The sequence below is a fragment of the Macrobrachium nipponense genome, chromosome 41, assembly GCF_015104395.2.
Source record: "Macrobrachium nipponense isolate FS-2020 chromosome 41, ASM1510439v2, whole genome shotgun sequence".
Classification (NCBI taxonomy): Eukaryota; Metazoa; Arthropoda; class Malacostraca; order Decapoda; family Palaemonidae; genus Macrobrachium; species Macrobrachium nipponense.
This window is the reverse complement of record NC_061102.1, coordinates 24938367-24966067: the sequence shown is the minus strand read 5'-3', so window position 1 is coordinate 24966067 and position 27701 is coordinate 24938367. Positions and strand designations below refer to the sequence as shown.

Here is a 27701-nt window from a genome sequence, read left to right as displayed (position 1 = left end):
GAGCTTTTGAATGGTGCCCTCTCCTATACTCTGAAAATTATTGCATACATAGTAGATGCTACCACGAATTCTACCCTCTTAACTCTTATCTTCAAGTCATTCATAAACCAACCAAAACTGCAAGACACACAAGGGAAAAGAGCCATGTCACACACTGCCATATGCTGAGTGAAAATCATTTAATGAGATGACTAGTTTAGACTAAGGAAACAGCAGTTTTGTTGTAACAAACTGTTAGAATGATCTCCCAAATACCACAGTTAACTGGTCAGGATTGTTTAGAATAAGGGGTTTGTAAACATACTTCAGAATGTGTCAACAAGTTATAATAATATACAAGTACTTCTAAACATAGTAAAGAAATGCAATAATAAGAACTAAAGCCTTCAAAACAGGGATACACAAAACAAAATTTTTCAATGATCATCTGGATAATGATTACAAACCTTTCAGACATCCAGTCATTCAAAGAGCCTGTATTTCGTAACCAAGGATTAGGTGGAGTTGTTCCAAGAGAATGCATAAATCTCCCTTCTCTAACACGATAACCACGACGTCTGCTAACCACTGCCATTATTATATTCTTCAAACATTGCTGTGAACAACAAAGAAATTAAATTGGTATGGCAAAATTTAATACCATAAGAATTAACAAAAGTACTTTACAGCATCTACATGTCCTTTTGTATTAAAAATATAAAACCAAATACATGCAGGATGAATTTTAGTTTGACCTACACTACACCACAGCCATCGTCTGGAATATATTTAAGAAGCTATGGGAGACCAAATAAATTAGAGGACCAAAAGAATAATGTACTTCCTCAAAGCTGTACCTATAGTTATATTATACGTATATCACCTTTAAAAATCTGGAAGCCATGCAGGTTTTTCCCAAAGGATCTTGTCAATGAAAAGGATCTACCTTTACTATTATCATTATCATTATTATCATTAATATTTGTTAGTGCTTGTACAAAGAACATCAGAAAACAATTGAAATATCCTCTTTTTAGTTCAATTATACAATTAAGTTTCAATCAGTCTGCGATTAGCATGGCTACAGAATGAATAAAAAAGATAAGGATTCTATTAACCAATATATACATGTGGCTAGAGGACTGTGTTGTTGGGTAGGCCTTTGTTTTACTTCCAACCTTATACACAGTACGGGAAACAGATATGACCCCTCTTGTGCCAGTGTAGCTGCTCTCTGCTATGGATGAGGGAATGGGCAGACTGATTGCTTTCTTATAGAACTTAAGTGCTACATTTAGCATGGACATTTCTCAAAGAGCTGATGAACTTGAGTAGGGAGAAACTTGACCTTTCTCATCACATTCCTCAAAGGTTTCTTCTACTACGTGCACAAAGCTTTTATGAGATTGCCTTCACTGTAACTAAGTTGCATTAGTATTCATAGAATATGTTAGGAATACCATAGTGATCCCAGATTTACATTGGCTGGCAGTCCTGGTGTGCATCTCAAATTTAAATTTTGATTCACTAGCATCATTCCACCTCCAGCTCAAGCTTGCAGTCTCACAGATCATCTAAAGTTGCCTTAAGCCTGCATTGCTGGTACTGCAGATTTTGATGGGAGGGTGATCTTGGTATGATTGCTAGAAACTGGCATAAGTGCTGACTGGATGGCTTGAGAGAAGGTGGATTGGTGTCAGTGATGTATTTTCTGGCTCATTTTTCAGAGTTTACCCTTGTAAAAGTGGATGGGAATTTTATCAATGTCATGGCATTTAATAAAGGTCCTAATTTTTTAAGATATGTTGGGTAAAGGAGGAAGAGTCCAGACTCAACAACACTAATACAGGCTTAGCACTTGATACTTGTGCTGTGCCTCTAAACATAAAGATTAATGGTACTTCTGATAGAGCAACATTAATTAAGCATTATCTTGAGTAAACTGAGGCTCGTGGCTACCTTGAGCCTAAGCATTCACAGGGCACGTGTGACACTTTTGGACAGTAAACACTTTAATTTAAAGTGAGAGTGGAATTTCAATGACTGGTGAAACTCACAAATATGGGACATGAAAAAATGTCTGTCAAGCACATAAAAGGACAATTTTGTGGCACATGTAAAGCTGATTATTATAAGTACCTAAAGTTTGTTATGAAAAAAGTATGAATTTCCTATATAAAAACGAAAAACAACTTACTCCCTACCTGAGTTGCTTCTTGTAGCATGGTGGCAACATTATCACCAACTTGTGTAATCCCATGATCCCATGCAGCTAACAATAAACGTCCCTTCAGAGGTCCAGTATCCAAGAGACAGAGAGAACGTGACAGGTACCCAGCACCTGCATCTGTGATGGCTTGTGGTTCCCGAACTGAAGCTGTTATTGCTATATCATGGATATTTACCGGTTCAAAATTACCCTGCAGGAGAATAATTAATCTATACTGTACTCTAACACACTATCACTTTTGCTTAATTTTAAATAAGTATACACAAATATATATTATTTGAATATTAATTTATGTTTCATACCCACCACTGTGATGTTTCAGAAATATCATTACCTCACTACAGTTGGAATCACCAGTTCAGGACTATGTGAAAGCTAGCAATAACCAGTCAAGATGATATTAGAGTAAATGGACTGAAATGCTGGTATGGTTTATACAGTATTTATTAAAAAAAAGATTTTGACAAATAGTATTAAGTACTGAGTTAAAATTATATACAAAATTATTACTACACAATAAGTACACACTAAATGGCTTACATGGGTCACCCAAACAAAGGTTAAGGGTGAAATAAAAAGAATACCACACACAATTTTCTGCCACAATAGGAGGCTGACACTAGTCTAATACTTTTAGCCCTCCTCTTCTGTTGTAGGTGCAAGTTAATATTTTTATTTGAATTCTTCAGGACTTAAACAAGAACATGGGTGCAACAAACAGAGGTAAACAAATAAGGCATAAATGCCATACTACTTCCATAAGCAGTAAGGAAATGCTCAGAGTAGTGCACCTGCACACTGACATTCAGCAAACAAAATACTTATCCCTAGGAAAAAGAAGAATGTTAATACTGTGTCAGGTAACTAGTGTGCCTGCATACTGAGATCTGCTCTGATCTAGGCGCCATTTCTATCAACTCAGCTCATTCTTTGTGTAATTAGCCTTTGACAACATGAATAGAAGTCAATTAAGGGAAATTTTGTACAGCATACGCAATGACTGAGACTGGGTTACACTACTCAAATGAAGATTAAGATCACAGTGCGCTCATTCAGAAACCAAAAGCATTATAGCATTGGATTAAATGAGGTTATGTTCCTAGCCACTCAAAAAAGGGATTTTGACGAAGGAAAAATCTATTTCTGGGGAAGAGCTGTGTCGCCCGGTGAAAAGTCCCTGTAGCTCACTTTTCTAAGTATAAATAGATTCTAAATATACCAGAGAAAAAAGCTAGCATGGTATGCTGAGGTTACTACCCCCAGCGCGAGCACCCCAAGGGGAGTCGATATAAAGTATAAGGGAGAGTGGAAGCCACTATTCACAGGTCTTCTGCCAATTAGAGGATTCCTTTCCAAAATCCCTCTCTTAGAGAGAGCCGTTGCAACAGCCACTCCTCCCTCCTCGCTCCCGCTACTACTACTACCCAACTCGCATGCCATCTAGCATTCCTGGACTAGACACCCTAGCTTGGATTGGTTAAAAGTGGGAAATGTAATTAGAAGGGATGGGTTCACCGGGCGACACAGGTCTTCCCCCAGAAATAGATTTTTATTTCGTCAAAATCCCTTTTCTGGGTTCGACCTGTGTTTGCCGGTGAAAAAGTGTCAGAGATTTCCCATCCAAGCTTACCAGATACCAAACCAGAGTATAAAGAAGGAGTTAATGAAATCTAAGGTTCATTTAAAAAATAATTTTACTTTATTTACTAATTACACTAGGACTTAAACTATGACTTAGAACTAGTAACAATATGACAATATAATACATTCAAGAATGGTATCCAGAGCAAAAACTAGGGTATGTACAGATAGGTCCATAAAACAATTATGGCCTCAACATTATGTATACATGATCCAATGGCCAGATGACGAGGCAGGCAGGAAGGAGAGCGTATTTAAGGAAAAAGGTGACAGTCTAAGGAAAGGATTTGATGAGGTTCATCAATCAGGGGAGACTATGCTCCTTGCAGCAACTGCTGGGGATTTAAGGGCCTCTAGATTCTTAAGATAGTGGCGCTTAAAACTGCTGAAGGTTTCCAACCCATATATTTCTTCAGGTCTTCGAAATTCATATTGTGAAAGAAATTAATAGAGGTAGCAACTGCTCGGATGTCATGGATGTGTGGAACTGAATCCAGGTTGGCCTGTTTAATAAAGTAGAGTATTTGTTGTTTAATACCTCTAAGAGAAATCATACCACCTTTCTCTCTAATGCAAAGGGGGGCCTGAAGATTTTAAGGAAGTTCTGGCTAAGAAGGATTTAAGGGTAGCGACAGGGCACAATGATGTGTCCTCTGCTAAGGGTATGATTTTCCATGGAGTCCACCTGTTTTGTGGGTGCTCATTCTTAGCTAAGAACCTCCGGTCTGGGGATAGTAATAACTACTACCCCCGACAGGAGGAATTCTATATGGTCTAGATTCCTAGAGAGAGCCGAAAGCTCAGATATTCTGGCACCTGAGGCCATGGCCATCAGGAATAAAGTTTTCCTAAGTAGGGTTATATAAGAGCATGACTCATTATTAGTGTCTGAGGCTAACTTAAGTACGTCATTCAAAAACCAAGAAACCGTATGAGGGCGGTCTATTGGTCTCAGGTGGGCAAATGGCTCAGGAATTGAGGTGAAGTATGAATCTGACAAGTTAATATTAAAGCCAATCTGGAAAATCTTCCTTAAGGCTGATTTGATTGTTGTAATGGTACTAGCCAGCCAGGCCTTTCTCAAATAGAGTTCTAAAGAACGAGATTGCCCAGATTCGTAGTCATTTCATGAGCAGCTAAGTCTTTTAGAAAATTTGGCCAATTTCTTTACTGCTGAATCATATTGTCTGAGCGTTGACTCTCTTTTATCTGATTCTATGAATAAGGTATTTAGTGGATTAATACTAGCGTCCTTTAGAGCTGCAAAGTCCATAAAGTAAGGGCATTCAGAATTCTCGAGGAAGCTGGCACAGTCTGAGTTTGTACTGTCTGTGTCAGCTCTGGACGAGGGGATCCGTCTGGGTTCGGAGCTTCAATTCTAGAAGAAGCGGAAACCAGTTGCTCTTTGGCTAGTTGGGTGTCACTAGTGCTACTTGTCCTGTGAAAGATCTTAGCTTGTGCAGGACCTTCATCAGAAGATTCACCGGTGGAAATAGGTAAATCTTCTGCCAATTGTTCCAATTTATGGACATTGCATCTGTGGCAAAAGTTAGAGGGTCCAGGAGGTTGCCACGTAACTTGGTAGTTTGTGGTCGGATCCTATGGCGAATAGGTCTACTTGAAGGTCCGGGCTTTGATTGCAAATCCACCGGAATGACTTCCTGTCTCAGGGACCACTTTGATCCCAGCAGAGTTGTCTGGAAAGTGCGTCTGCGATAACATTCTTTACTCCTGCCAGGTGAGTTGCTGACAGGTGCCAATGATTTTTCGTTGACAATGAGAATATCGCAATCAATACGTGATTTAGTTTGCTTGACCTGGAGCCGCCTCTGTTTATGCAGTGTACCACCACTAGGCTGGCCGAGACTACTCTCACCTGATTGTTCCTGGCCAGAGCCAGTCATTTTCCAGGTTCCAACGTTTCGTCCATGGACGAAGCCGCTTGTTAGAATAGGTGGAATTATTGAGATCTTGTCTCTGAGATTGATATTGCTCTCTCTCCACAGACTCGATTGATGTCCTTCAATCTGGCTTTTAATAAGACGTCTGTTGCCGACGAGAACTGCAGCGAACCTAGGATTCTCTCTTGGGTACGCCGAGACACCTTCTTGTTCTTGAGGAACTGTTTCGTAGCCGCTGCTATCTCCTTGGCCTTCTTGGGTGGAAGAGATAGCTTGTGTCTCATTAGGTCCCATTGGATCCCCAGCCTTTGAAGGCGGAAGCCGGAACAAGCCGAGATTTTTCCGTTTATCTGGAAGCCCAGAAATTTCAAGAATTTTATCACTCTGGCTGTTGATTTAACGGCACTCTTCGACGCTGGCTGCCAAAATGAGCCAGTCGTCTAGGTAGGCTAGTAACATAACCTCTTGAGTTCTTAGTTCTTGAACTATCGTCTCTCCTAGTTTTGTGAATATCTTGGGCGTGATGTTGAGCCCGAAAGGCATGACTCTGAATGAGTAAGCCTTGTTTCCTAGCCTGAAGCCTAGGTACGGAGAGAAGTTCCTTGCTATTGGAACATGATAATAAGCGTCTGTAAGATCTATAGAGGTGGTGACGGCCCCACTGGGAAGTAAGGTCCGCACCTGGAAGACTGTCAACATGCGGAACTTGTTTCAATGAATGTATGAGTTGAGACGGGACAAGTCCAGAATCACTCTTCTTTTGTCAGAGTCCTTCTTTGGGACAATGAGCAGACGTCCTTGAAACTTTAGTCGTTTCACTCTTTTTATGGCCTTCTTCTGCAGGAGATCTTTGGTATAGTCTATAAGGTCCGCTGTTGGTATCTGATAAAATTTGATTGGTGGATGGGCCCTTTCTCCCATTTCCACCTCAAACCTTTTGAGACTATACTTTGGGCCCATGGACTGAAGATCCAATGTTCCCGGAAGAGATAATCTCCCTCCTACCTGCGGGCTCTCACTGACTGGTTGCAGGTCTGTTACCTCTACTTCCTTGGAAGCCTCTAGCCTTGGTCCGCCTCGTAGCCGGGAGCCACCTCTGGCCCTGCTACTTCTCGCATGCCTGTTGTGGCTGCGAAACAGATCCATTGCTTCATAGGCGGGGTTAAAGGATGGGGAGGTCATTATAGCTGTGGAGGTTGAAGGCGGGTGGGCTGGCGGAGTTTGTCGTAAACAAACTGTTGCTGCGGATGAGCCTCAGATGTCGAAGGCTTACCGACTTGTAAAACCAAGACCGCTTGTACCACCGTTAGAGGACGGGAGGCCTGGTAAGGATTGAATCTGCTTGGCCTCTTCTTGGGTCTGGTTTGTTGTCCGGGGTCTCAAAATTTCCATTTGAAGGGGAGTCCCCAACGGACCCGGAGGCTCTGGTTGGCTCTGTCCCTTTCTCGAGAGACGTTGCTAACCCTCTTATGCCGACTGGACGTATTTTATGTCGACATTTTTTGTCTCCCGTGTGCCAACTGGACGTATTTTTACATCGACTTACAAGTTTTTTTTTGGTTTTTTAAATTCGCGGAAAAAAATACTTATAGCCTACCAGCCTAAAACTTTTGAATCACACGCCTTGGGGGATGCTGGGAGTTCACGGGATCAAGGGTGGTGTTGTTTTGTTTACAATCGTTACGCCAGGCGCGCAAGCGCGAATTTCTTTCTTGCCGCACTAAAAAGTATCTGTGACACATCTCGGAAATTATTTCGTCACTTTGACATAATTTTTGTACCGTTTAAAATTAGCCGTTACATGAAGTATTATATATTAAGAAAATGTGCGCATTTTTATTTACAATACAACAATAAAATACTCATGATTGTAGCTTTTATCAGTTTTGAGATATTTTCATATAAATAACGATAATTGCCAAAATTTCAACCTCGGTCAACTTTGACTCTACCAAAATGGTCGAAAAACGCAATTGTAAGCTAAAACTCTTATATTTTAGTAATATTCAATCATTTACCTTATTCTGCAACTAATTGGAAGTCTCTAGCACAATACTTCGATTTTATGGTGAATTTATGAAAAAACTTTTTCATTACATCCGCGCGGTAACTCTTCCGAAAAAAAATCATACAGATGCGATTGTGGTAATGTTTGCACACCATTTAGAATTAGTCGTTATATAAAGTTTTATATATGGAAATGTGCGCAATTTCATGCACAATACAACTAAAAACAACCCATGGTTGTAGCTTTTAGAAGTTTTGAGATATTTTCATATAAATAACGATAATTGCCAAAATTTCAACCTTTGGTCAACTTTGACTCTACGAAATGGTCGAAAAACGCAATTGTAAGCTAAACGCTTATATTCTAGTAATATTCAAGCATTTACCTTCATTTTGCAACAAATTGGAAGTCTCTAGCACAATATTTCGATTTATGGTGAATTTATGAAAAAAAATAACATTTTCTTTACGTCCGCATTTTAAATTCAGCCGTTACATAAAGTTTTATATATGAAAATGTGTGCATTTTCATTTAGAATACAACGAAAAATAATTGAGGTTATAGCTTTTCTCATTTTTGAAATATTTGCATATAAATCACGATAAATAGAAAAAAAACCACGTTCGGTCAACTTGACTCTACCGAAATGGTCGAAAAACGCAATTGTAAGCTAAAACTCTTACAGTGTAGTAATATTCAGTCATTTATCTTCATCTTGAAACAAATTTGAAGTCTCTAGCAAAATATTTAGATTTATGGTGAATTTTAAAAAAAATCTTTCCTTCCCTCCGCGCGCGGATTCTCCGCCACAAATCTACGAAATGCGTACTACCATTCTCGGAATATTTGCTCCGTTTCATATTGGGCATTTCATAGAGTTTTTTATATGAAAATGTGCGCAATTTCATGTAGAATAAAACGAAAAATATTTTAAGGTTGTAGCTTTTCTTATTTTTGAAATAATTGCATATAAATAATATATATAAAAAATTCGACATTCGTTCAACTTTTACTCGTCAGATATGGTCGAAAACTGCAATTGTAAGCTAATACTCTTACAGTATAGTAATATTCAATCATTTGTCTTCATTTTGAAAAAAATTGGAAGTATCTAGGACAATATTTAGATTTATGGTGAATTTTGAAAAAAAAGTATTTGTTTACGTCCGCGCGTTACGAATTCATGCATTATTTTGTGATAATATTTTCTCTGTGTTGCTTTTATCGTTTTACAATGTGTTATATACCAAAATGATTGTAATTTAGTGTACATTACAATGAAAAAAAATGTAACTTGTTAGCTTTAACCGTTTTGCGCACAGCGCGATTTGAATACAATTATATATGAAATTTTGTTTTTGCGCTATCATATATCGCATTATTTATATATATAATGATAATTTTTTTCATTTCTGATGGTTGCATACTAAACTTCAGCCAATGACAAAAAAGGAGCCAAAAAAGACTCTTAATCTTGAAAACTAAGCGCGCCGTGATTTTTTGAAAAAAATATTTTTTTCCACTTCCGCGCTAACTCTGAAACACCTCCGGCACACGGGAGACAATTTTTTTTTTTACCGCTTTGGCGTAAGAGGGTTAACCTCTTCTTCCGGGAACAGGTTTTCTCCCATATTGAGGATTCTATCAGCCTATTAGGTTCGTGCCTTATCGAGCACCCGCCAGGACATATTTCTTACAAGCTCGTCTTGCCATCGCAAAGTCATAGAGGTCCGACTGGAAAGTCTGTAGTAGACCTTTCGTCAGGACCCGGAACACCTGTTTGTCAACGGTAAGTGGAGGCTACCAACTCACTGTATTGACGGAGCTGATAGATCTTCCTAGAATTGATCTTGCTTCAAATTCCGCCTTGATTAAATGCTTCAAATTCCGCCTCGATTAAATGGACCGGAATTTTTAGGCAGCTTCTCGGAAATAAGATTGGAAGCGCAATCCGGGTCAAGTTTATCTGCTGTAAACATGGCAGGAGCGTTGTTCCAAAACTCCCTACCTGCGGGGAAGAGAAGAGAGGTAGCCTCTGTCTCCTTTAGTACTGGTAGGGGTTTGTCCTCTGCTGCCGCTTGTAGGGTTAGTTCCGCTACCTTGTCTGTACAGGGCGACGGAACGTTGGCTGGGGTCACAAACATGGTGTAGGTACCCTTGTGTGGCATCAACTCAGTGTTGACGTGATCCCAGCCGGAGAGGGTGCGAACCCAAATAGCTTGGGCTTGGTCCCTAGGGAAGATCCCTGTCTCCTTTGGGACCTTGTCTATTCTGACTAACGCGTGTTCCGCTAGTCTGACAAATCCAGGAAAAGAAATTTGGAGACCCTCCAGGGAGAGCTCAAAGTCCTCCAACGGACGGGTTCCGCACCCTTCAATTGATAACTTCCCATCCGAGAATGGGGTATGTAAAGCTATCCGCCACGGGTTGTTCTTGTCCAATGGCGGTAGTTTTGACGCATCCAGCACTGACAAGGGCCATCGCCAGAGATCCAGAGTGGAGAAATCCGGTCAGCATATCGTCCAGGGGCCTGATCCTCTCAGCCAGAGATGTTATTGCCTGGCCTAAGGTGTCAGAGCCCGAGGCAAGTCGTAACGATTCAAACCTCTCATCAACCGCTTCCCTAGCCTTCGACATTAGAAGGTTAGCGAGGGTCTCATGGTTGAATCCAAACTCCGTCGCCTTGGATCTGGCGGACTTGGCTCTCGACCCCTTGGAGGGGGGAGAGAATCTTTGGCAGCAGGCGACTTAGCAAACTAAGTCGACAGCCGAAGGGCCGGAGATGACTCAGTCGCCACTGATGGAGCTGGTTTGGATCCCTTCGGAAGGGAATTTCCCCAAAGCTTAGCCTACTCAAAGTCTCATATCTCATTGTCATAAGTAATGCCGGCAGAATGGGCTGAAGCGGCGGATCAGGGGAACATAATTCCTCTATCTGAACCTGCCCGCTTCTATTGAGGGGAGCATAGCTCCTAGCCTGAACCCGTAGCCGGGGCAGACAACTGGGGAGAGAGACCACTGAGCAGCGGAGCTGCGCAAATGCACCATCAGGAGCGATGTCCGCCAGCTGGTGTGGTACCAGACCGCTATAAGGCCGGCGGAGCTATCCACTCGGAGACAGAAGGGATTACGTATAATACCAGTAAACCCACCACTTCCACTACTCTCTTCCCCCTTTAAGTGAAAACTCGAGCGGTCTTTCATCGATAAGACTACTAGCACCGCAAGTTATACGGCAAGCCGAGCTAGGAAGTGGGGGAAGGGGGGGGGGGGGGGGGGTGTGTGTGGTATGTGGGGTGGTCGGTCGTGATCGTCTGGCCACCAACCTGATCAGAGATGGTCACCTATTGAAAGCTGTGAAGCCTACTACTGCAGGGGTAGTAGGCCGACTGGGCCTATGGCCCGTCGTGATTGGTACAGCGACCGATCGGTGATCACTCTGAACTGGGAGGACGTGGCCTACTACTAAAGGTTGTACTAAAGGAGGCTAGGCCAAGATGATACACAAACCAGACCATTTAATGTACTGCAGTACAATAGACAATATATAAGAATAATATATACAATTAATAATGAGGAAAAAGGATAATACCCAGTATGGATCTAGCTTAACCTTCCAAGATCATTACAGAACCGGACAGGTAGGCCAAATCTCCTCCAAGACATCATGATGTGGACAGTAGCCCTCGACCAAACCTACTAAATTCAAATTCTTTGATCTAGACCGGCAGGGAGGATAGGTCCAACAATGTGATAAGAGAGAGGGTCTCTATCCTTGACATCCTCCCCTCTAGCACCATAGCGCCGACAGGGGAGAGGCATAAAGGGTACAGGGGTAGAGACACTTAGCCTACCTTCCAAGCCTAACCTAGGCTTGGTCAGTTAAGCCAGGGAAGGAAGCAACTCTACCAACCTCTCAGTGATATGAAATCAACGTGCATAATTTAACCTTTATTTGGTTCGTATTAAACAATAACTCATTCATATCTCACACCGGGATAGAGAGAGAGGGGACTCTCTCCTCTCCCGTGATAAATGCGATAGACTACTAGTAGCCTAACAATTTTACACTTTATACTATGCTAAAATTACGCAGAGATAGGCACGAACACAATCTTGAGAAGCTGGGGGGGGGGGGGGGGGGGGCGGGGGGGGGGGGGGGGGGGGGGGGGGGCAGAGGCCAGAATATAAACTAATCAATGTTTCTTTAAAACCCCCCAAGGAACATCATTGAGCGCGTTAGGCCTTCCTCTGACCAATCCTAAACTTGGTCGGTTTTTAAAATTCAAGCACGTAATATGAAATACATCACTGATAATTGTATGGAGTACTCAAAATCATAAATTATATAATATACAATAAACAATATAATATGTAATACCATAATGAAGTATCATGGAAGAATTGCAAGAGGAACATAAGGTGTAAGAAAAAATATCCAGCATAGGTCTAGCCTAACTCTCCGAGATCACTATGGATCCGGTCAGGTAGGCCAGATAAACCTCCAAGGGCATCCTGGCGTGGATGGTGGGCACTCAACCAAACTTTCCATACTCAAAATTTTCGATCTGGTTAGGTAGGGAGGATAGGTCCAACGATATGACAAGAGAGATACTCTCTATCCTTGATATCCTCCCCATTAACACCGTAGCGCGGACGGGGGGAGAGGTAAGGGTATAGGCTAGGGGCACCTACCTCTTCAGTAATATTAAATCTACTGTATATTTATATCTATTCAGTTCGTATTAACAGTAATCATGGAAAGTCACATCAGGGAGGGAGAAAGAAGCTTTCTCTATCCTGTCCCATAATTATGCGATAGACTACTAGTAGCCTAATGATCAACATGCATAATATATTAATTTTACCCCGAGATAAGCACGAACACGCTCTTAAGAAACTGGGGGGCGGGGGGCGGGGGGATCTAATTATGAACTAATCAAAACTTTCTTTAAACCCCTCAGACCTTGACTCCAGAGTACGACAAGAGCGTGTTAGGCCTCTCTATGAACCAAATCTGGTTGAATAATAATTAAACACGTAACATAAGATACGTTTGATGATTGTAATGAATAATTTTTGATCTATTAAATTTTTAAAGAAATTGCGCCAGAGCTCCACACGTTCTGATGATCGCTCTCGAAATGGCGGACAAACCGACGACCCCTCAATACATTTCTAAGGGGCCGAAGGCCAATTGGGAAGTCCCACAACCATCTAAGTTACGAAAACATAAATTGGAATACTCAAAGTTCGAAGGAGGAGGAAGTTCTGCAGACGCCATCGCAAAATTAGAGAATTGCTGGGACAACGAAAAGAACGCGTGCACTCAAAGCAATGTCTAATACAGGAATGCTAGATAGCGCGCGTCGGGTAGTAGTAGTAGCGGGAGCGAGGAGGGAAGAGTCCTAAGAGAGGGATTTTGGAAAGGAATCCTCTAATTGGCAGAAGACCTGTGAATAGTGGCTTCCACTCTCCCTTATACTTTATATCGACGCCCCTTGGGGTGCTCGCGCTGGGGGTAGTAACCTCAGCATACCATGGTAGCTTTTTTCTCTGGTATATTAGAATCTACTTATACTTAGAAAAGTGAGCTACAGGGACTTTTCACCGGCGAACACAGGTCGAACCCAGAAATGATAGTTAATCATGAAAGAGCTATATCAACAAGAACTCTAGAGCAATTATCTGTAATATATACTGTACACACAATTTCAATTTTAAACAAAATAAACTTTTAAGGAAACATGCTGCAACAACTTCACCACCAAATATATCAGGATAACTTTGTCTGCAACATGTCTAGTGTAAAGCAGGGTAAAGAAAAAAAAAAAAAGTCAAAAGTCAGAATCAATCTCTCTCTCATTAAACTAGTACAAAAATACCTCCCAAAAATACTTTTATAAACACTACGATGTAATAAATTACTATTCAAACCTGTAAGCTTTGTTGATAAAATGACGTGTGTGTTTATGCATTTATATTATGAGTGTGCCGCAATTAATGTTCACCACTTACTATATATCCAGCAACGAAAAACACACTACGTAACTATACTCTAAACAATTCTTTTAGTCTCAATAGCATACATGATGAGAGAAAAAAGGGATGGTATGGCATCATAAGCTACAAATAATTTAAACATACTTGATACAAGACATATAAACACAAAGAATAAAATGCAAATATTTCTCAGCTGACTAATCTTAACACTTGTTCTTGTGATGGTAATTGCTTCATAGCAATGAAAGATAAAGGAAAGGAAAACGCTTCTTCGAGAAGTTCTGCAACAAGGAGGTTCTCGCAGCTGTTCTGGAATCGTCGGGCGTGTTGTGGAGCGCAACACGCGCCTAAGTGGCGGGAGAAACGCAGCGAAATATGATGCAATATTCTGTCGAGAGTCTTCTAAGAAGTTTCTAGTAATCTCGGGAGCTTGTGACGTTCGCCGTAGGCTCCGCCCCCAGAGTGCCGTATAAATACGACGGTCGTAGCAGCAGCAGCAGAGATCGTAAAAGAGAGATATCCTCAGTAGAGCCGCAGATCAGATTATCAGTGAGAGATCAGCAGCAGCAGAGATCATCCGAGAGGGATAAGAAAAAAGGAACCGACGAAGGATCAGAAGAAAAGTTGCACGAGAGTTGGTTGGATACTGGTCTAGTCGTCTTCAGGAGTGGACGACCGAGTTATATCGACGGTGAGCAGACTTCAGAGAAGAAAATGTCCTGCTAGAGGTTTTTGGGGAGTTCCTGCCTTTCAAGTATCAAGAGTAGACTATTTTCTGCAATACAGAGTCAAGAGGACGTCTGCAATCACCGTTTTTCTTTTGTGAAGCCATCGCTTCGAGTCGCTAAAACTAGCAGGCAAGTATTTGAATTACCTCACTGTTCCCCCAGTTCATGCAGTGTAAGATTCTATCTTTCTATGTAAATAGGAGATACCATTCTGCATTTACCTATATTAGTAAGCTTGTAAATAAAACCTTTGTTGTGTTAGTGTTTCTTTCTATATTCGTATCCCCAGTTTCAACTGTTGGTGTTGAAAATATTTTTTTTTATTTATTTCATATCGAACCTGAAGCGGACCTCTCTCAGAGGCCGTAACAGTTCTTTTTATCTAAATCCTCTTGTCTTGCCTTATCATGATTCCATCCAAAACATGTTATGTACTATTCTTAACAATACAAAAGTAAAAACTAGTTAATAAAACTGCTCTCGAAGAAAGTAAAAAAAAAATGTGAGCATGTTGCTATGTGACAGTCTGGTAAACTGGTGATTCCCATACCTACAGATGTTTAACTATCTTGCTTCAAAGACCTGTCCAGCTGTTGTCATAGGTATTTTCACACAAACGATAAAGGTTTATATCCTTGTAGGAACCAATACTACAGAAAGAGGACAACCACTACTGCAACAATCAAATTATGTATAATACTGTAGCTTTGAAATGCTTATGATCAGCATCAGCCTCTTTTCTAATTAGCACTGACAAATAAAGGCATACATTAAGCTATACTTGTATTTATGCATCCTCAACACAAAACTTTCTCTATGCACAACTTTTTATAGAAAAGCATTAAATGTCAAGACATTTAACAATATGGATACTTACATCGTGAATAAGTGGAGAAGTCTTAGCCTTCTTCTTTGGTTTACTCTTCTTGCGGTCTGATGACTGTGATGTATACAAATTAAGAGATGCGTGATCCCTAGCACTAGCATTCCCTGTACCTGAATCTATGCGCTGTAATAAAATCCAAAGTTAATTTACTGGTACACAACAAACTTATTTCTTAAGTACAAACCTCTTACAGAGAGACCCCGACTTTCAACCATGTTACACTTGGGACAACTGGTCTTTATTAACAAGGATGAAAGTCAAAGCTGCTTACTGTATATGAACAGTCTATAAATAATGCAAAATATAAATTCAAATACTAAATAAATATAATACTTTAGCCTATTAATTAATATTAACTAATTATAATTTTTCAAGTCTAAATTTGTCTGGAACATAGTAACACCTAAAGAAAATCAAGCTTTGGTCAATTTTGACACAATTTATGTATTTACAGTGATGCTGTGAAGGTTTAAATGGAATTTTATCTGGAATTCTTCTCTAAATGAAGTCCACAAGAAAGGTTTGTAAGAACTCATTAAGCTACAGCAGAAGTGTGAAATCTTACTTAAAAGATAAACCGGCATATGTACTAGAATTTTTCTTTCAAGGCAGGCACCTCAAATATTTAAATAATGAACAAGACTGATGGAAGTGTCCCTAAGAAATAGCTGCCGAATGTCTTTTTTAGTCAGAAGAATCACTGAGTCCCCACAACTTTTGGAAGTTTTCGTATTATGCTTTCTTCAATTTTTTCTTTTTACATATTTGTTCCACCTCCGAATCTCTCTTTCTCAATAACTATTTCCTTATGTCACATAACCTACTTATTCTGATACTTTTTGTGAATGGAATGGAATATAAAATTTAGACCACAGGCCATGTGCTGGAACCTATGAGGTTATTCAGAGCTGAAAGGGAAATTGAGAGTAAAAAGGTTTATAAGGTTAAAGAAGAAGAAAACCTCACAGTTGTGCTATTAAACAACTGTTAGAAGAGGGTGAAAGATGATGGAAGAACAAGAATATGAATGGAGGTAGAGTAAAAGGAATGAAAGGAGTTGCAGCTGGGGGAAAAAGGGACACAGCAAAGAACCTTAAGTAACTTACAGTGCACAAAAGAGGTGCACAGACAGCATTACTCCAGACAGCATTACTCCCCTACAGGGATACCTTTTGTGCACCTTCTTTCAGAAGTTTCCACCAACCTCTTTTTGAAAATACATATTTACTATCACTTGCTTAATATTCCTTTCTCACCCCTTCATTTTTCATATACAAAGAATTTTTCTTGGCTGACACTGTTTTCATCTTTTTTTATCCTTTGTCATTAAGCAGATATTGTGTTAAGCAAGCTTTACCTATTATATAAGTATAATCCTTAAAAAGAACAGTGCCAATTGGAAAAAAAATGAAGTGACTTACAATCAGACAGAAATAAATAATAATGTTTTACAATAAAACCTACTTTTATACCATACCAACTATTCACTAATTCTCTACCAATTATTCATCATTACTCTCAATCTGTGCAAAAGCACCAATGCGAAAAACACAGAAAACCCTGACAAACATATGCCAGCCAATTCCATCAGACCACAAGATGACATATCTAATTTTCCTCCGTTATCCTCAATATGAGGAAAGATGCACAGTAAGAGGGTATTTATAAATAAATATGGCTGAAAAAATGTTTTATTGTAAAAACATTGTTATCATGAACCCCTCCCTTCATTAATCATATCTGAACTGCAATTGTGGAGAGACAAAGCAGATGGGCCCCTCCAAGAGAAACGAACACTTAGCTGCAACAAGTGAAGTTCCAGATAATGGGAGAGAGAGCAGACAATAATCCTCTAAATGATTAAGTGCTTCCATAAAGGATTTATGATGGAATAACCAAAATTAGTGCACTCCCAAAGCATATGCTGCAAACCCAAGCAAAGGGGGATGTGGAGGTGGCCATATTACAAGGTAACATCATGAATGACAGCAGAGCTGTCTGGAAAAATGGAATTTTCATTATAAAATGAAATTCTATTGCATACTTACCGAACAATTATACAGCTGTAGGTTCCCTTACGAATGGCAGACAATAGATTCAAAACTTCTGCGGTGGCGCCACCATCGCTGATGTAGGTGACGTCATCTCCCTCCATTCGAGGGAGCTACAGCTACAACTGCCCAGGTAACATCAATTCGTTCTGCCCAGCCATCCACCTGTGGGGAGGAGGGAGGGCTTTGATTAATAATGGTTCGGTAAGTATGCAATAAAATTTCATTTTATAATGAAAATTCCATTTTTATTGCAGTGTCTTACCAAACAATTATACAGCTGATTACCCATTGCAAGGATGGGGGACTGTGGATGTAAGTTTTACTTCAAAAATAACATATGATTCTTGAAAATAAAGTATATACCCAAAAGCACTGTTAGTGCCTGTTGTACCTTACCTTGTAAGAGAGCTACTGCAGGAGAATACTGCCTCTGGTCGGTGCTCATCTTACATAGTAGAAGGCTTGGAATATGACCAATGGGTGCCTCTACATGGAGTGGAAGATCCTTGTAGTCATGGTGTTCACCGCTGACTCAACGAAGATACAACAAAATATTGCCCTTGCTCTGGGCTAAGACCAGAAATAACCAACATGAAAAAACTTTCACCTACACAGAAAAAAAACCTTTACCCACCAAAACTAACACTAAAATGACTGGTGAGTACTCCAGGTAAATTGTACCCCCAGACTTCCCTTTAACTCGTCAACCTTGGTACAAGGCGAAACATAGGCTAACAGAGGGAGCAACTCCCTATGTCGTTTCTCCCAACACCATGCCAGCTACCGAAAGTGGACCGAGAGACTTACAATCTTCAAACACTGTCTCGATTTCTTTCAAATAATATGCAGCAAACACAGATTTAGACCTCCAAAAGGTACTTTGGAGGATAGCGGATAGCGACAAGTTGTGTCAAAAAGCGAGGGAAGTCGCTACCACTCAAACTTCATGCACTTTCACTCTCAGTAAAGGAAACACTGCGTCGTTAGCTTGAGAATGTGCTTTGACAATTAACTCTCTCAGAAAAAAGGAAATAGCGTTTTTTGAGAGGGGACGAGAGGGATCTTTAACAGAGCACCACAAACGATTTGACTGACCTCTAATCTTCTCTGCTCTGCGGAGGTAATATCTTAATGCCCGCATGGGACATAAGAGACGTTCTTCTTCTTCCTGGCCTATCAAGTCTGTCAGGTTCTTGAGAAAAAAGTTACATGGCCATGGATTAGAAGGGTTTTCGTTTTTCGCGAAAAAATTAAGCTCCACGGAGCAAACTGCGTTGCCTTGAGAAAATCCCACTTTTTTGTCCATCGCGTGTAGCTCGCTAACTCGTCTAGCTGATGCCAATGCAACTAAAAATAACGTCTTCTTGGTGAGATTCCTCATAGACGAAGAAAGTAACGGTTCAAAGGGAGGACCCGAAAGCCGTTTAAGAACTATATCGAGATTCCATACTATCGAGCCCTTTGACGATTTGGAAGTCTCGAACGATTTAATTAGATTGGAAAGATCACTATTCGTGGATAGGTCTAGTCCTCTGTTTAAAAACTGAAGCACGATCGCTCTGTATCCCCTAATAGTCGAAGGCGCTAAACGCTAATGTCCCTTAAGAAAAGAAGGAAATCAGCTACGTATTTTGCTCACGGATGTTTCAGAAGAAGAGATTTTAGTCTGTCTACACCATTTTCGAAACATTCCCCATTTAGACTAGTATAGTCTGTTAGAAGAATCTCTTCTGCAGTTCGCGATAGCTTCTGCAGCTCGTCTCAAAAAACCTTTCGCTTTGACGAGACTCCTGATAGTCTGTATCCTGTCAGTGCCAGAGCAGATAATCCTTGGTGGAATCTTTCGAAGTGCGGTTGTCTGAGTAGACATCTCTTTAACGGATGAGGTCTGGGGAAGTCTACGAGCAAGTCGAGGAGATCTGGGAACCATTCTTTCCTTGGCCAGAATGGAGTGACTAGTGTCAGAGAAACATTTTTATGGAATGACACCTTGTTCAGCACCTGTCTTATTAAGCCAAACGGGGGAAAGGCACACGCTTCCAGGCCCGACCAGTCTAGTAACATTGCATCGACTGACCATGCAAGAGGGTCCAGGACTGGAGAGCAAAACAGCGGAAGGCGGTTGTTCCTCGAGGTTGCTAAGAGGTCTATCATCGGCTTTCCCCAAAGTTTCCATAGGTCTAGGCAGACCTTCGCATCGAGAGTCCATTCTAACGGCAGTACTTGATGACGGCGACTTAGTCCGTCCGCCAACACGTTCATTTTCCCTTGAACAAATCGAGGGATCAGCGTAACTTGAAATTTTTCTGCCCACAGAAGCAGATCTTTTGCAAGGTTGTAGAGGGTGAAGGAGCGCTTTCCCCCTTGTTTCCTGATGAAGGAAAGTGCTGTGGAGTTGTTTCCGTGAACTGCTACCACCTGTCCCGTCACGAGATGAGAGAATGACTGAAGTCCCAGGAACACTGCTAATAGCTCCCTCACGTTGATATGAAGAGAGCGCTGCGTTTCCGACCATTCCCCTGACGTTTCGTTCTTCCCCAACAGGGTTCCCCAACCTGCTTCAGAGGCGTCTGAAAAGAACTGAAGGGTTGGGTGGAGCGGATGAAGTGAAAGACCCTCTACCAGTCTTGGTTTTGAAACCCACCACGCTAAGTCCTCCTGGATTTCGTCTGAAATTGAGAATACTGTTGAGTCCGGTCAAGTCTTTCTGCACCATGAAGCCTTCAGGAAGAATTGTAGGGGCCTCATGTGTAGCCTTCCGAGTTTGACAAACTGTTCCACCAAAGCTAGTGTTCCTAACAGACTGGTCCAATGGTTGGCGGAACAGGACTTGCAGTCCAGGAAGTCCTGTACTACTTCCAGACACGACTGGACTCTCTTTGGTGAAAGAAAAACCAAAAAAACTCGAGAGTTCATATTCATCCCCAAATAGAGAATGTTCTGAGTCGGAATTAGCCGAGATTTCTCCTCGTTTATAAGAAGACCTAACGAGTGAGTTAATGAAAGAGTCCTCTTGAGATCCTTCATGCACTGACTTTCCAAAGAGGAGCGGAGAAGCCAGTCGTCTAGGTAGAGTGACACTCTGATACCCAAGAGGTGTAACCACTTTCCCAGAGGAGTCAACGCTCGCATAAATACTTGCGGTGCTGTCGAGAGGCCGAAGCAAAGAGCTCGAAACTGGTAGTTCTTGCCCATGAACACAAACCGAAGGTATTTCCTAGAGTCCTGGTGAATTAGGATGTCGAAGTATGCGTCCTGCATATCCAGGGATACCATCCAGTCCCTTTGACGAAGGGAATCCAACACTGAACGAGTCGTTTCCATATTGAATTTGGTCTTCTGAACGAACAAATCCAGTGTGCTTACATCCAGTACGGGCCTCCAGCTCCCCGATGACTTGGGGACTGCGAATAGACAGTTGTAAAGCCCCGGGGATGGTCTGTCACTTATCTAATCTATGACAGCCTTCTGCACGAGAGTCTCTATTTCTCAGGTTAAGGCTACAAACTTCTCCGAGCCTGGAGAGTAGGCGGGTAATGTGATGGGAACATTGGATAGAGGCGGAGTGTCTTTGAAAGGAATGGAGTAACCGAACCGGAGAACTTGGGTCACCCAGGGCTCTGCCCCTCTGCGACTCCATTCCTCCCAAAAGAGGCTCAATCTGCCCCCTACCGGAGCATGAAGGATTGAAGGATCACTTGGATGATGTCATGTTGGGTTTGGTCGAGGACTTGGTTAGGTGTCGTAAATTCGATCGAGGCCTGACGAACGGTCTAGACCTACCCCCTCGAAAGGGTTTCTTCTGCAAGGATGATTTCGAGGTGGTAGAGGGTTTAACCCGCTTAGAAGACTGAGCAAGCAAGTCATTAGTAGATTTCTTTTCCAGTGCGGAAAGTATCTTGGCCACTGTTTCTTCGGGAAACAGATGATCCTTGTCGAGACGAGAAAACAAAAGGGCAGACTTCTGAGGCGAAGCGACTCCTCTCGAAACAAAAGGACACCAGAGCTGTCTTTTCTTGAGAGTCCCGAATGCACAGAGAGATGCCAGCTCATCGCAACCATCCCGAACTGATTTGTCGGCACATGACAAAACCCCAAGCCAGTCTGATGCCAGGTCCTCCTGGAGAGTAGGGCAATCCAAGAAGCTCATAATCTCTAAAATCTTGAAAATATTCTTTACCAAATAGTCCAACTTGGGCGATGTAAAGAATATCTTAGCTGCTGCAAACGCAGACCTCATATTTGCATCCACCAGGCCAGAGACAGACACTTCCGTAGAGAGGGCTTCTCCGGTTGCGTAGAACCTATACCTCTTCTTAACAAGTTTCGACGGAGGATAGGCGAAAGTTGCTTTCCCGGGCTATCTCTTGAACTTCAACCAGTCTTCTATGCCATGAAGCGAATGTTTAGCAGCCTTGGAAAGTACGAGCTTCGGGAGAAGGATCGAAATTCTTCCTTCTCATCAGGAAGATGGAAGCAGGCGACCTGGGAGCGGCTGCTACGAAGTAATTCGGGTGCATGTCCAGAAGGTAGCATAAAAGTTTCGAATAGCACAAGAGAGGGATAGAGTCCGCTTCTAAGTCCTCCTCGTCATCCGAATAGATAGGCGATAGAGATGGTTCTTGATTCGACTCATTGTTCTTCGTACATTGTTTGCTTTCTTTCATCCAGTTCATCAGCTCTTGCAACTGCCGACGTAAAGGAACTAGATTCTCGTCTTCTTGAGTTGAAATCGTGGCAACTGGGGTCGTGGACTTCGACACGATCGACAACGGAGGTCTAGCGCCAGTCGAATTATCTGTCGCATGCAAAGTCGAAGGTAAACTTTCGACAGCTTGATGAGTCAAAGATCTCGACAAACTCAGAATCGGTCGCTCCACAATCGAGTCGAAGGCGGCAGTTGCTGTCGTAAGAATAAGAGGCGAAGTCCATGTAGCTACGCTACACAACGGGCGAGAGATATCTTCTTCTCTGTTCCTCTTCACAGGGGGAGGAGAGAACACCTCTTCAGTCGAACGTCTCTTCAACGGACGTGAGGCTGAAGAATCACGCCACTTACGACGTCTAACCGGCGACGAATCACTCGACTCTGTTGATAACTGGATACCGAACGACACACCTTTCCAATGGTATTTAGTCGAATCCTGCTGTTGCACCACAGAATTGACGGAGGAAGCGACTGTCTGTGGGCAAACCACGACAGTCTCCCTTGGACCTCCGGTATGTCTTCTCCCCTAGGCGGGGGAGCGGGACAGGTACCTTCGTCTAGGAGAACTATCGGGACAAACAGCCACCCCCTCAGATTGCACTGCACTGACACTTTTCACTTCACTAGAAATCTTTTCTATGAAAGACTTTACAGATAAACCTAACTACATAACCGTATTAGCGAATACATAAAATTTCTTTCCAAATTTAGACTCGAGGCTGGCAATGGTGTCAGGAGAAACTCCATGGGAAGTTTGCAGGGAGTTACAGGAGCGGGAGAAGGAGGACTCAAGATCGGAGACATAATAAGAAGAGAAGGAGAAGGAATAGGAGCAGGTGCTTCGATAGAAGAAGCAGAAGAAGCTAAACTAGTCTTACTTTCAGCTCTGAGAGCCGCCTTCCTCTTTCTATCCTTAATTACGTATCTTCCTCAAGTGAGAAACAAAAACTTTCCACTGCTGTTCACTCCAATCCTTGCATTCATCACAAGTAGATTCTCTAAATTTAATGCACTTAGTGTGCGAATCATCAATTAATTTAACTAACCTAGTTTTGCACCCTCCGGCGCAAAACCTAACTACTATTGAAGGACTAGAGTCCGACATGATGGTAAGACCACAAAACTGCAGAAAAGAAATTCCGCTTCAATCCTACAAACACGGAGTTGAATACTTCACCGATATTGGAGAGGTAATACTTCCCAACAAATGAAGAAAAAAGTCTGCACCGACCACCGATGTTCACCAGAAGCCGGCAGAGAACGAATTGATGTTACCTGGGCAGTTGTACCTGTAGCTCCCTCGAGTGGAGGGAGATGACGTCACCTACATCAGCGATGCCGGCGCCACCGCGCAATTTTTGAATCTATTGTCTGCCATTTGTAAGGGAACCTACAGCTGTATAATTGTTCGGTAAGACACTGCAATAAGTTTTTTTTTTTAATCTGTGTAATTATGGAGTCTACCCTAATGTTGGGACATGAGAAAACTTGAGCACAATACCAAGAGTGAAAACAAAGCTATCAGGAAAAATTACTTTCTACCTTGAACTTTACCATGTGGCATTAACCCAAGGTCAAAATGTGTATGGTTTGATGTTAGAAACAAATTGACTTGAACACAATTCCAGAGAAAAATATGCAGAACCAAATTTGAACACAAGTTATCCTAAAAAATACAAAATTTGTGGATAAAAGACACTGATGAACAAATAAAAAAAAATTACAGTCCTTACTATAAGGCAACTGCAAATTTTGAGAGGCCCTGGTAACAACACCATCATAAAAACCTAATAATACCCTCCTCCAAAACTCACAAAAAAATCTTGATTAGGCAATCAAATCCTGATAAAAACAAAATGGATAAATACAAAGGAATTGTAATGGAGAAGGCTGTATCCTTCTAAACAGCCCTTAACAACATACAGACGTGTTGCCAAACTGAAGGCAACATAGAAAGGAAGTATTTTTTGTAATTCATAAAAATTAACGAATATCAATACAAAGCACTTTATAAAAAGATTTGCATGATTTTAATGTTTCAAAAGTAACTATGCATTTAGGTGATAATTAAAAGTAAAAACTAACCTGTTCATCATGCCGGTGATGAGATTCAATTCGAGACGTTGCTGACGATGATGAGGACAAAGATGATGTTGACAATGTGAAGAGTTGACATTTACTTAAGATAGCCAGCAAAAATTCATTATGAAAATGCACAGAATCTAATGCCAGCAGTTCTCGAGCACTCTTATCAAATTCCTCCTTTGTTACCTATAAAAATAAAAATATAACTTAACTCATAAAAGTACTTTGTATTGCCATAATTGAGTTAATAATCTGAAAAGCTTTTCTGGAAGTCAGCAACTAACAGTTAGGTATTAATATAAGGAAGCAATAAAAAATTTATCAAGTCGGCACAAACAAATAGTATTTTTAATACATACTTTATCCCTGTCTTCATACCACTCCATATGTGTTAAAATCAATATCTACCATAAAAACAGTGAGTTTTCTTACCCAATCTTATTTTTTTCAAGTGAGACTAAATAATAAGCAGCCAAATTCTTTATCATAAGCCAATCCACATAATAAAAAGGAAAGTAGTTACTCACATTATTTCCATGCTTAGCAGCCTGCTTTAAAGCATACTATAAAAGGGATTTTGACGAAGGAAAAATCTATTTCTGGGTGATTGGCTCGTGTCGCCCTATGAAAGGATCCTTAATATCATTCTTTCTAGGTAAAATTAATCTAAAATTACCAGAGAAAACAAATTAAGAAATGTCAGTAAAAACTGACTCGCTCACCATCTTAAAAAGAAGTGTCGGTATGGCAATAGGGGCGAGTGGGAACACTATCACGAGACATTCACCAATTAGAACTTCCAATCAAAATCCCCACAAGAGAGAGCTGATACCAACAGGTGATGCGGCCGCTACTACTACTACTGAAGGACGCCACGGACAACAGCGCCCCTAGCGGATCTAATCTTAAAAACATCTTGTCCTGCAGGGGTGGCAAACCATACAGGGTGGGTTTCATAGGGCGACACGAGCCAATCACCCCAGAAATAGATTTTTCCTTCGTCAAAATCATCTTTTCCGGGCTCAGCTCGTGTCGGCCTATGAAAGAGTACCAGAGAAACAGACAAGATGGGAAAAAAGGACAAATGAAAAGCAGTTGTAAAATGAGGGATATAATATAAGTAAATCAATTACAGATAGTAACTAAGTACTTAAGTCTAACTTATTCTAAACAGTAACATAAATGAAAGTTAGTAATGTAAAGTACTTAAAATTACAATAAACACAGTAAATTATAATAATGCAGTGTAATTTAACAAAATAGATTTACTTAGATAACTTATTACAAAATATACAAACACATGTCCTACCCTAGCATAAAAATAAGAGTAGGTACACTGAAGTACTTATCAGTACAAGGTGTGGATGTCCCTAGCAAAAAAATAAGGGACAATCCACTAATATGATTTCCGCGGCTAAGGCTAGGATATCCGAGTAGCATGGCGATAGGGTGAGGCATGTTGGATGAGGTAGGTAGAAAGGAGACCTGGAATCTGTTACGACAAACTACATACAAGTATCAGGAGCAAACAATGTTTCCCGCTGCTACTGCTGAAAATTTTAAAGATTCCAAGGACTTTAGATAATGACGTTTAAAGACTGTCGGAGATTTCCATCCAGTATACTTTTTAAGATCCTCAAAGTTCATATGTTGAAAGTAATTAATTGAGGTGGCTACTCCCCTGATGTCATGTGCTTTTGGAAATGAATCAGGATTGGCTTGTTTAATGAAGTAAAGGATTGTTGTCTAATACCTTTTACTGACAAAGTACCACCTTTCTCTCTCATGAGAGAGGACCTGAGGATCTTGAGGATGTACGAGATAGAAAGGCTCTTAAAGTTGATACTGGGCAAAGAGAAGGGTCTTGCGGAAGTGGGATGACTTTCCAAGGGGCCCACCTTGCAAGAGGATCCTCATTTTTAGCCAAAAAAAACTACGATCCGGAGCGAGCAGAACTTCTCCTGAGGGGAGGAATTCCACATGACCCGCATCTCTGGATAGAGCCGACAGTTCTGAAATTCTAGCTCCTGAAGCTAGGCTTAATAAGAATAATGTCTTTCTAAGAAGCATTATTTTATGATGTACAGGACGAGTTGTCAGTGTCTGAAGCTAGTTTGAGGACATCATTTAAGAACCATGAAACTGCAGTAGGCCTTTGAGAAGGTCTAAGTCTAGCACAGGCTTTAGGAATAGACGTGAAATAAGATTCAGTCAGATCTATCTGAAAACCTAACTGAAAGATCTTCTTCAAAGCCGATTTATGAGTAGTAATATGGCTAGCTGCTAAACCTTTTTCAAACAAGGATCTGAAAAAGGATATAGCTAGATTAACTGTCATGGTTGTAGTGTTTGATTCTTTCAGGAAGGATGCTAATTTTTTTAACAGCTGAGTCATAATTGGTCTAATAGTTGACTCTCTCTTATCTGATTCTAGGAAGAGAATATTTTGTGGATCAATATTAGCATCTTTATTAGCCGCAAACTTCATGAAGTCCATAAAGTTTAGGGTCTGAAGAATTCCTGAGGAAGCGAACACAGTCCTCATTTGTACTGATTGTGACCGCTTGGGATTGGGAATCCGTTGAGGTCGGAGACCCAATTCCAGAAGAAGAGGATACCAGTTGCTCTTGGGCCAGTCCGGTGCAATCAGAGCTACTATTCCCTTGAAGTCCTCAGCTTGCTTAAGACTTTCAAGAGAAGATTCACTGGAGGAAAAACATAAATTTTTCTCCACTGATCCCAATCTAACGACAGGGCGTCCGTGGCATAAGCCAGAGGGTCCAGGTTGGGGGCCACATAGCAAGGGAGCTTGTGGTTCGCTTATGAGGCGAAGAGATCTACTTGGAGACCTGGGACTCTCCGGCATATCCACTGGAATGACCCGTCGTCTAGGGACCATTCTGATTCCAGAGGAACTGACCGGGACAAAGCGTCTGCTATCAATCATTTTCTTACCCCCGGGCCAGCCAGGTGAGTGGCGGACAGATGCCATTTGTGTTTGTTTGCTAAGGCAAAGATGGCTATCATGACATGGTTCACATGCTTGGATTTGGACCCTCCTCTGTTGATGCAATGAACTACCACTGCACTGGTCGCCAAAACTAAGCCTTAGATGAGAACTTTTTCGGGGAAGCCTAGTTCTCGTTCAATGGTAAGAAATACTGCCATTGCTTCCAGAACGTTTATGTGGAGCTGGCGAAATTGAACTGACTCAGTCCCCTGAACCTGTTTGAACTGAGAATATCCCCCCCACCCGGACAGGGAGGCATCCGTGTGAATGGTTAACACTGGAAGGGGATATTGAAGGGGTACCCGCTTGGCTAAGTTCTTTACTTTTGACCATGGACGGAGTTGGCTGCGAAGGATCTGTGGAATTACTGACAACTTGTCTCGAGATTTGCGTTTGGCTCTCGATCGCCACCCTCGATTTATATCTTTTAGCCTTGCTTTCAGGAGGATATCTGTTACCGAAGCAAAC

The 27701-nt window shown here is 41.4% G+C and overlaps 1 protein-coding gene across 1 annotated transcript; it reads right to left on the bottom strand.

Moving 5' to 3' along the window:
- Nucleotides 1-161: 161 nt before the first annotated feature.
- Nucleotides 162-24609, bottom strand: LOC135212804 (transcriptional adapter 1-like). The gene is made up of 5 exons (XM_064246575.1): nucleotides 24583-24609; nucleotides 24224-24409; nucleotides 15368-15499; nucleotides 2184-2399; nucleotides 162-595 (listed from the first exon to the last, which is right to left on the bottom strand). Exons 1-5 carry the CDS (start codon nucleotides 24607-24609, stop codon nucleotides 269-271), a joined length of 888 nt encoding a protein of 295 aa, XP_064102645.1. The 3' UTR covers nucleotides 162-268.
- Between the last annotated feature and the right edge of the window lie 3092 nt (nucleotides 24610-27701).